This window comes from Oculina patagonica, unplaced genomic scaffold, assembly GCF_052425735.1.
Source record: "Oculina patagonica isolate OP01 unplaced genomic scaffold, crgOcupat unplaced574, whole genome shotgun sequence".
Lineage (NCBI taxonomy): Eukaryota > Metazoa > Cnidaria > Anthozoa > Scleractinia > Oculinidae > Oculina > Oculina patagonica.
In genome coordinates, this window is record NW_027558443.1 from 411 (window position 1) to 10,698 (window position 10,288).

At 38.6% G+C, this 10,288-nt stretch overlaps 1 protein-coding gene and 1 pseudogene across 2 annotated transcripts; one reads left to right on the forward strand and one right to left on the reverse strand.

Annotated features, from left to right (window-relative positions):
• Positions 1-2,183: 2,183 nt before the first annotated feature.
• On the reverse strand, positions 2,184-6,754 carry LOC144640939 (uncharacterized). Its single transcript, XM_078500003.1, has 8 exons — positions 6,438-6,754; positions 5,494-5,574; positions 4,795-4,911; positions 4,267-4,396; positions 4,009-4,160; positions 3,298-3,371; positions 3,134-3,197; positions 2,184-2,803 (listed from the first exon to the last, which is right to left on the reverse strand). The coding sequence occupies exons 1-8, from the start codon at positions 6,487-6,489 to the stop codon at positions 2,349-2,351; spliced, it is 1,125 nt and encodes a 374-aa protein (XP_078356129.1). The 5' UTR covers positions 6,490-6,754; the 3' UTR covers positions 2,184-2,348.
• A 69-nt stretch (positions 6,755-6,823) lies between these two features.
• On the forward strand, positions 6,824-9,994 carry LOC144640938 (uncharacterized; annotated as a pseudogene). The gene is made up of 2 exons (XR_013568460.1): positions 6,824-7,905; positions 8,369-9,994. The product of XR_013568460.1 is annotated as an uncharacterized LOC144640938 (transcript).
• Positions 9,995-10,288: the final 294 nt, after the last annotated feature.

Below are 10,288 nucleotides of genomic sequence, written 5' to 3' on the forward strand. Positions count from 1 at the left end.
ATACTCTTTTCTTTCTTTTTTTTTCTTTTTTTTAGCCGTCAGCACGGTCACTGCAGTTTGCCAAGAAACTTTTTGAGAGTTCCAAGGGCACAGTAAATTATGACCGATTGTCAGTGGGCATTCTTGTCGGTGGTGTTAAAAGTATGGAGCTATCTAATAGTGACCGGCAGACTATCAGCATTGCAAGAGGCGTTACAGCTGATGATGTTCCAGGTATTGGATGGCGTTCCAGAAGTCTGTGGAAACCAGAACACTCTTTTGAGGGCCTGCTCTATAGAGTTGGTGAACATGTGATTTTTGCTGATCCAGACAAGGGAGACACTGTTGCTGTACTTGAGTGTTTGTTTTCTGTCAGAATTGACAATGTGTCTGCTCTCTTCTGCAAAGGAAAACATTTTGAATATGATGGAGCAACAGACATTGGCCTTAAGAAAGTCTGCCCAACAGATGAAGTAGTCATATTTGAAGCTTCACTTCTCAGCAGAAAGGTAATGCTGTTTGCAAGGAATGACAATGATGAGCAGGAGAATGATTTGAGGGAAGGTCAGTGCTTTATTCTGGTTGACTACATGCGACGGGTGTTTCCTGTTACTGAAGGGACAGTTGTTGTTCCTTACTATCCTGTAGTCCATGACATGGTTGAAATCAAGGGAAATGATGGACAAGTCTGGAAAGCTTGTGTACTGTCATTCAACCTAACCCGATTGACTGTTAATGCTAGATTTTTTGTAGAGGATGGCACAGAACCTGGTAAGTGGGTACCTGAAAGAAGCCCAGTGCAGGTCATTCACTTCAACAGTGTCCTTGGAATTTCAAAAGGCTACTGGCAGGTGGTATATTCTTGTTGGATTGATGAAGAGGAATAGTAATCCATCTTTCAAGGACAGGTGTGCTGTTAATGGATACTAACCAGAAATGTAACTAAGGACACACTCTGTATTTGTAATTGATTTGAAATTTTACAAAGCGCACAAGCAAATCACTGTCTTCTCCTTATCAAAGTTTATGTAGTTAAACAAAATAAATACTTGTTTACCCTACACATGTAAAAGAACCTTCATTGTACATGTACAGTATTATGTAGGTTCAGAAATGTATTTTCTTTATTTTAATTGAAAATAAATTACTTGCCTGCAATTCACAGTGGTTTAAATGATAATGTAACATTACTGGTTTATCACTCAAACAATCCAAGTTTGCTTCCATGGATTTTACTGGATATTTATCACCTGCTAGAAGTGATATTCCAATAAATTACCATCAAAACCAACTTGGAGTTGTTTCGGTAAATGACTGGTTTATCGGTCAGTAAACAATCCAGACTGGTTTCATGGTTTTTCATTGGACTATTACCTATAAAGCATAATATTCCAATAAACTACCATCAAAATACAAACTTGGATTGTTAAATGACTGATATACCAATGATCTTCCAAAGAACTTTTTTCTCCTAGAGAAATTATAAAGATTCCAATATTATTCCAATATTGGATAAGATTCCAAAGTTGGATAAGCATTGGAAAGTCCTTGGAAAAATATTGGAAAATTATTGGAAATTTAATGGGAATACCAACATTGGAAAAAGAGATACACTTACCAACATTGGAAAGTCATTTAATAGTATTCCAAGGTTGGAAGTCTATTTTTAATTTACCAAGGTTGGTAAATGTAATAAAAGTCCAACATTGAAAACAGCATTGCCAAGGTTGGTAAATGAAATAAAAGTCCAACATTGAAAACAGCATTGCCAAGGTTGGTAAATGTAATAAAAGTCCAACATTGAAAACAGCATTACCAAGGTTGGTAAATGTAATAAAAGTCCAACATTGAAAACAGCATTGCCAAGGTTGGTAAATGAAATAAAAGTCCAACATTGAAAACAAAGTTTCCAAGGTTGGAATGTCAATAATTTAAATATCCAACATTGAAATCCACATTACCAATGTTGGTAAATGCCCCAAGTGTCCAGCGTTGGAAGCAATGTTTCCAAGATTGGTAACTCAGTAATGAAAATATCGAACATTGAAAGCCGCATTACCAAAGTTGGTAAATAAGGTTTAATAAAGGCCCTCAATGAAAAAAACATTAACATTGTTTATTATTATTTCACACAAGTCCAACACTGGGAACAGCAAAAACAAGGTTGTTACAAGTCTGTCAACCTATCCATTACAGTTCAGAGCTTCACCAATAATTTGAACTGAGCAAATAATTAAAGCTGTCATGAAACAAAAACATTAACATCCACCACTGTCCCAACTTCAAATAGCAAGCAGTCAACTTTTGAAATCATTTTTCTCCAGCATCATGATAACACTGCTCATCAGAATAATGTGTCAATAAAGCAGCTATTTCTTGTTATCATTACACTGCTCATCTGAAAAATCAGAAAGTGATGATGAATCATCAGCTGTAGTGTCGTCCACAGACTTGGTTGAACCTGACGATGAAAGATCTGAAGTGCTTACTTCGGCTAATGGCAGCTCTTGACCTTTCTTAACAATAATCTCATCTCTTGACAAACACTTGTAGTTTGAACTAGCAGTAACATGCACCATCTCTCTTTTGACAAGTTCAGTGGCAACTTTTTTGGCCAGTTCATACTTTGAATTCCCTCGATGCTTGATGCCTAGTTCTTTAGCAAGTGGGCTTAAGTGTTTTCTCACACTTAAATTTCTGAATGTGGCAACTTTAAAGAACACTGCACACACCAGTTGTGCACTGTAGTCAGATATGTCATCAACGGCTACACTGCAGGTTTCACCAAGATCTTCAGAAGTAGGTTTTTCTGTATCTGTTTCATCTAAAAGCAAAAGAATAACAATTCAGGTCACTGAGAAGATAACGAGACAGCATATGTTCAAATTCTGACCAAACAACTTTTTAACGTATAATATAGTTATAGTTTGTTATACATTAAACATATGTACGCATCACGGACCTATTTTTAATCATGCTTGCAATTGTCATCTACAATTGAAGGGCTCCTGGCAAGAATGTCCAAAGTCACAGGTTTGGGTCAATGTTTTACTCAGATGTAATAGAATTTCTGCGTGTTGGCTTTTTTATCCGAAAAGCATCACTTTTTTATACCATGAGAAACCCTACACTTACTTATTAATCATTAACTTACCAATGCTCTCGCTTAAATCTACTGCATCACTTGAGATAGCCCTCTTTGCAGGTGTCCTAGACTTCTGTTTAAAAAGAAAGAGAAAAATGCTTACATTCCATCCCTGAATTGCTGACCCTCTTATACAAGACAGAGAAGTAGTATTTCTTACAAGTACTCTGTACCTCAAAATCATAGCCATCATTTAGTTTTCTGTTCTTTTCAGACACCCACTGAAGTATGTGGTTTCTGATTGCACCTGAAACAATCACACAAGAAATATGGCTGTATTAAAAACAAACACATTAATTGACTAGCTGAAACATCTACTAAGAGGATACTGCAGTAAAACTAAAGATAGATTAGCTTACTGGCATGTATACCATAAACCTATTATTTCTAGAATTCTGCTTAAGCCTAGTTTTTGCGAGCAAATGCTTGCGCAAGAATCCTAAATTTAACCAATTCTCTGTTGATTCTAACTTAAACACAAGTGTAACTTTTTCCTTTTTAAATTTTTGACTTGTACTTATGCCTGCATTATGCTTTGTGTTTTACTTATAAATTGAGCTTGGGCTTGCAGAACATGAAACCAGATAAATAAGAAATGAAGACTTGGAAAACTTGATCAGAACTAAAACTGATAGAGAATTCTTGGTGTGCATAAACTCTCTTCTTCATGTATATAAGGCTCTGGCCAAATGGAATCACAATTTATCGCAAGTCAAAAACTTGGGACAACTTTGGAATGGCTTTTTAGCAACTTGCGTCCACTTGCTGACTTGCAAGTCTGTTTTGACACCCAGCAAAAGTTTGCATATGCAAATTTGCATTTCCAAACTTATGATGACTTGCGACTCTGTTTGGCCAGGGCTTAATAGACAGTCTTCACTTACTTTGCCCAAATCCAATTTCTTTCACTGTACACAGAGGCTCTAAGGAAGACACCATTTCTGAAAGAATTAAGCTGTTTGTGTTGTTACTGCGGAAATATACTTTATTGTTTCCAGGCCACCTCTTCAAGCATTCCTTTCGAATTAACTTGATCCTGCAATTTAAAATAAAAGAAATAAAATATAAGTGTATAAAAATGTATATGCCTTTTTCACTCTGGAATGAGTACTGGTATTCAATATTTATGAAACAGTACTCACTTGCTATGGTATAAATGTTTGTCTTCAGCCCTCATTTCCTGTTTGTCTTTTCTTGTTATTTTCACTTTCATACGTTTAGAAGGACTCTGGACAGACTTTGGTTTTTGGCTGGACTCTCTTTCAGTATTTGCTAAAAATTAATTAATCAAAATGTTGTTTGACAGGTATTCTATGCAAGGAATTTATAAGTATGCAACAAAATACTCTCTTCTTTCTTGAAGTAATGGTCAACAAGTTGGTGGGCACATTCAGGACATTTGAGACTTGCTGGTCATGCCCACCCTTTTAGATGACTATCTCTCACCACAAAATAGGCAATGTATATTAGAATTAAGTACTGTGTAAGTCAAATGAAAAATAAAAGTGATCATTCTTCCAACACCTACCCCTCCCAACACCTACCCAGCACTGGCCCAGAGGATATTAGCAGGCATGATCAACCACTTTTACTTAGAATGCGACACATCAAATTATGCTCAAGGGCCTATCTATTATTAGTATTAGGAGTATGAAAGAAGTATCACTTACAAAGTAGTTCTTTGATACATGCCAAAACAGCAAGCTGTTTTCCAATTGATACTATGCCAATGTCCTTGAGGCACTGCCTATCTACAAGTGCTAGTGTTTTACCAGATATTTCATTTTCTGGGATGGAATCACAATAAAATAAGGAGTGTTAAACATTGAAAACACAGTCAAATTACAGACCTACCTTACTTCCGCTACTGAATTTAGGCCATTGCAATTTATAGGCCACATTCAAAGTATTAAATATAAGGGACAATTCCCCCCGCTCCCCCTCGACTCTGCACATGGTTTAAGCCATCACTACACTGTACATTACTGATCAGTCAAAAGACATCAGGGTGTGGCCCCAGATGAAACTTCATTGCTTGTAGGTTAAGTTGGCAATTCTTAAATATTGCAGAGTTCAAAATTTTAATACGAAAGTAATCCTAGCTACATGTAGACATTGAGTTAAAAATGTCTTGTCTTTTGTCTTGTCTTTATATATTGTGCGGTTCCAGAAAATGTCCATACCCACCCTGAGGAGGGTCACTGGGAATTCTGAGGGAGAGGGGGGTCTCAAAAGCCAAATTTTTTAAAGGAAAGTATGGAGCTAAACTGGAATTTCCAGAGGGGTGGTGAGTTCAAACCAAAAACCCTCTGTACGATGTAAATATCCAAAATACCAAAATAACACAATGTCTGGTCCAGCCCGCCTACCTTGTAGAAGACTCGCCTCAGGTTCTAAATCTGGATGTTGTTTGTTAAGCCATGATGCCAGTTCAGCAGGACTCCATTCCACTGATTGGTCATAAAAAGGGTGAAATAACATTTATTTGGGCATAGGTTATTTATCTTGAAGAATTTAAATTTTCAACCAAAAATGGGCCCAAATGAACCAGCATTAGGCCATAAAATTTACAACCAAAAGTAGCCTCACTAAAACCTAAATTCCAGTTACCCAAGTTTTGAGCGCTCGCATTTGCAAAGAAGAAGATAAAATGGCGGCCATTTGTTATGTATTTCTTCTCCCAAAATGTTACGCGTCCTCAGAACAAAACGAGACAAGGAAATCATGAAAATGGGATATTCAGGACCTCAACATTGATCGATAACTGATGAATTTCCTTCGGCATGTTGGTACAGGACAAAATCTACTTTCGATCGTACTGCGTTGTGGAGGGACTTCGCTCGCCCGTGGATCGCGAGTGTGGCAAAAATGTCAGATTTACCACTACATATTTTGGTTCCCATCGCTCTATTTTGGATTATGGAAAGAGTTTAACCCTTGCTTTTTAAGAGTATGTCACTTTGGATGGCTTGGACCAAAACATGAAGGTAGAATTAAACATTTATTTCAACACATGTTTTTAGTGTGGTATAAATGTAAGAACATGATTTGCGCTGGCAATATTCAGACCACCCCCTTCAAAAAGCCGGCACGTTTAGGGTTAACTGAGAATTGGCTGCTCTAAGGAAAATTATTTTGGCTTAAGCTGTCTGGTTCATCTTTGGGCCCTGTTTAGGTTCATTCGGGCCATAGAATTTCGTACGGGACAACCGAACAAGAATGGCGCCAAAACTTATTTGATTTTGAAGACAGAGCTCAAAGAAATAAGTACATGCAAAGGCGAAGTTAAAAAAAATTTCAAAAATATATTTACCTGGGTTATGTAGAGGCACTGCTACGTTCGTTTCAGAAGAACCTTGCGCCATAGCAAGTAAAACCACAAATTTATCACGACCTCGTACAAAACACTACCTTTCCTTGCGAGTGAAGACTCGACGACTGCTGTCGTTTTGGCAGCAAGGAACGAAGCTCGATGTGTTTTGGCGCGACTTTTGGCGCGCGTAGTTTGGTCATGCGCAGTAAAAGTCTGAGTCTTCGAGCCAGGCTCCAGCGGATTCTTCAATCGTTACCATCATGGCGGAGACGGCGGAGAGTCATGTGGAGTGTACAAACGTTATAAACCACCAACCAGAGGAAGAAATTTCTCTTACTTGTTGCTATTGTACAAAAACTCCAGAAGCAAGAGAAATCAGTGGGCTTGGAAAACCTCATGTGCACTGTCCATGTTCTAAATGCAATGGAAGAGCAACGTGGCGTATGACCGCATGGAGACATTTGAAGCAGTCATCAACACTGCCTACACCAGTTAAAAAAAGCACGCAAAACATTAGAAGAGCCTGAGTGCTCACCTTTGGAGCCTCTTGTAGAATATGAAGAGGAAGATTTTGATCCCGAACATGTTTTTCGGTTCGAAGGAAGCTACAGCGAATTTCCACACTCTAGCGATGTTTGTGCCAGGCCGGAGCGTGAGGATCATGAAGATTCATCCGCTGAAGGTAGTACTAGTAGTGCTGGAATTGACAGTGATGATGACAGAGGACCGAGTGATGATGAAACAGGCCCATCTGACAGTGATAATGAGGCAGAGAACCTCAAGAAATTTGTGCAGGATAGCATTCTTCGTTTAGTGGAAATGAAACAGAAAATGGGCTGCTCCATACATCATTTTGAAGAACTTCTACAGTGGGGAAAACGCTTACATACAAGTGAAAATAATGATGCTGCAATTCATTGGCCAAGAAACTGGGATGATGTGCAAACAATGCTCAAGGAATTGGGCTTTTCTGAGCCAAAACATTATTGGATTTGTTTTAGCAATGACCATCCTAGTCATTATGGGCTGATGGAATCCAAAGATGAACCTTGTCCCCATTGCGGCCATTCAGGGACAATCCCATATTACTACTTAGGTCTGCCCGACAAAGTAAAGAAGTGGTGCTCTTCCCCTGAAATGTGTGAGAAAATGACTGCCCACTGGTCACAACGTGACCATTGGCTTCCTGATGAGATGAAAGATGGTTGGGGGTGGCCAGTGAAGCATGAAATCTGGGATGGGACACGATTTGCCTATCTTGCATCTTTTTGGGATCCAAATGCAGTGTGGACACTCCCAGTCAGGTGTACATATCCTGGATGTAATACTATTATTTGTTCTACCGAAATAATCGATTCACCCGAGGCAGGTGGCGGCCTAAAGAGGATAAAGTGTTCTACATGCGGTACAACATTTCACCATTCTCCAAGGGAAGCTCGTGGGGACCCTCGCAATATTGCCTATTGTGGTAAGTTCTGATAATTTTTTTTACAAAAACTGCAGAGTATTTTAGCGTATTGTTTCATTGTGTGTTGAGACAATGCTATCTGAAACTCTCTTTTGTCTCATTGGATTTGTTGAAGAAATATCACATTATTAACGTACAAAAAGAAGATAATTTATTGAGCTGAATTTTCAGTAGTTGCAAGCAAATCAGAATCAGTGCAAAATTTTGCATGCCATACATGAAATAACTCAATATTATTTTTATAAGAACTGAATTAATAGGATTTCATAATGGTGGTAGCTCAAAAGAGATGTCCAGTTACAGGAATGGTTGCCCAGAGAGATTCAACTGTATTTTGTTGAAAATGGACTTTGACTGACTGTTTCTGTTAATGTGTGGGAATTGTAATAATATTCTTTGAGTATACAGTAAATAATCTGTCTCAACAAAGGTAATAAAAAATTATTCCAAAATGTTGTTTTAGGTCACTGGGATGGTTGGCAGCCATTTTCCAGTACTATTCGTGGATGTGGAGCCATAGAGGTGTCAATAGCCACTATGTCGAAAGTAGATCGCTGTCACACTGATGAGATATATGTTGTTGGTTTCGTCCCAAGTTACCTCATTCCAAAGAAGAGGAGCCAGGCTTTAGATCCATTCCTTGAACCACTCATCAAGGATTTAGAGGAAGGCTTCATCAATGGAATTCCTGTAAACTATGCAGCTACCATTGCTGGTATTCCTTCAGGCCCGACACTCATACGTCATCTTCTGCTTTGTTGGAAAGGAGATCACAATGGCCAATGTGAAGCTGGAAAAATTTATTAAGTGTGGTAAAAAGGGATGCCGACGGTGCAAGCTACAAGGGGTGTTTGTACCTACTTCCAATCACTACTATTACCCTAGTTTCAGATTGCAAGGCAGATTTCCTACTGAAGAGAAGTCTATACTTGACAGTTTGGAAGTCTTGAAGGATATAGAGGAAGAAGAACGCATAACTGTTAAGCAGGAAAAATCCAAGAACACTGGATACACAGGATTATCAATATTTCATAGACTGTATCCCCTTTACCACTTTCTCTATGACAAAGATTTTGTCTACGATGAAATGCATGGTCTCCCTCTCAATGTCGTGAAACGACAAATTCAGTACCTACTAGAAAGTGATGATGAAGATCTTAACTGGCAGGTAGTTGATGAGCGACTTAAAAGTTTTCCATGGACTCATGAACATAGGACAGGACGATTGCCCTCTGGTATCACAAAGCGATTTGGTTATTGGAAAGCAGAAGATTTTAATCATTTTGCATTTCCTGCCATGGAAGCCTGCTTAGGTGACATGCTACAAAACAATCCTGAAACTCGAGAAATTCTCTGTTGCCTTGCCCGTATTATTGAGTTTCTTAGCAACCATGCTAGAAATGGCTGGAGCCAAGCTGATACTTCTACATTTCGTGAAATGTGTGTGAGATATGCTGTACTAGTAGAAGAGGCCCATGGTGTTGGCAGTTGTGTAATCACTTTGCACAATCTCCTGCATTTTAAGGATGATATTGCCCGTTTCAGCTCAATGGATAACTACTCATGCTGGACAGAGGAAAGGGCCGTTAGGAGGTACATTCTGGCCTCTAACAACCACAAGAACATTGAAATTACTTTTGCTTTGAGTGAGGCAAGGCGAGAATTTCTAAAACTGCGGGAATCAAAACAACATGCTGAAAATCGTCTAAACATTCGCCAAGCTGACATTTCCAAGGTAAATACCATAATTACTATTAATTAAATGCCAACGACTGTTCTCATAGATGCCACCTCAGTTCAATTTGTACTCAATGTGGCCATTTACCATAAATCCTCTATTATGTCCCCTGGGGGTATTCATTTCAAGCACGTTTGAGGACGGGGAGCTTATTTAACACCAGTACATGGATAAACGTCCAAAAACCATAGTTTGATCAATGGCATGTTATATTCATGATAAATTGCAATGCTTTTTGAGTACAAGTACCAGTAATATTTCCTCCAAAGCTCGCAAGTACTGCCGTGGTACAGTAAAATTGTACAGGTGATACAGTCTGTTGTTTATTGTTTGAGAAAGAAAAGGGAGGAGGGGAAAGGGAGGGGGGGCGTATTAGAGATGGTGAGCTTATTTGAGAGGGGGGGGGGGCTAAATAGAGGATTTATGGTAGTCAATGAAAACCAATCACAATGCATGTAATTGAGAAGCCAAAAATAGAAAAATTAAAGCTAATTCCAATTATTACGAATTAAAGTGACTTGTTCTATTGCACTAACACTGATTGCATGCTCAAAGAACAAAATTGGGGCTCTTTATTTCTGTTCTGCAAAGAGAATGGGTTATATTGTCCAAGTAGCTCCACTTAAAGCAGCCACATGCACACTG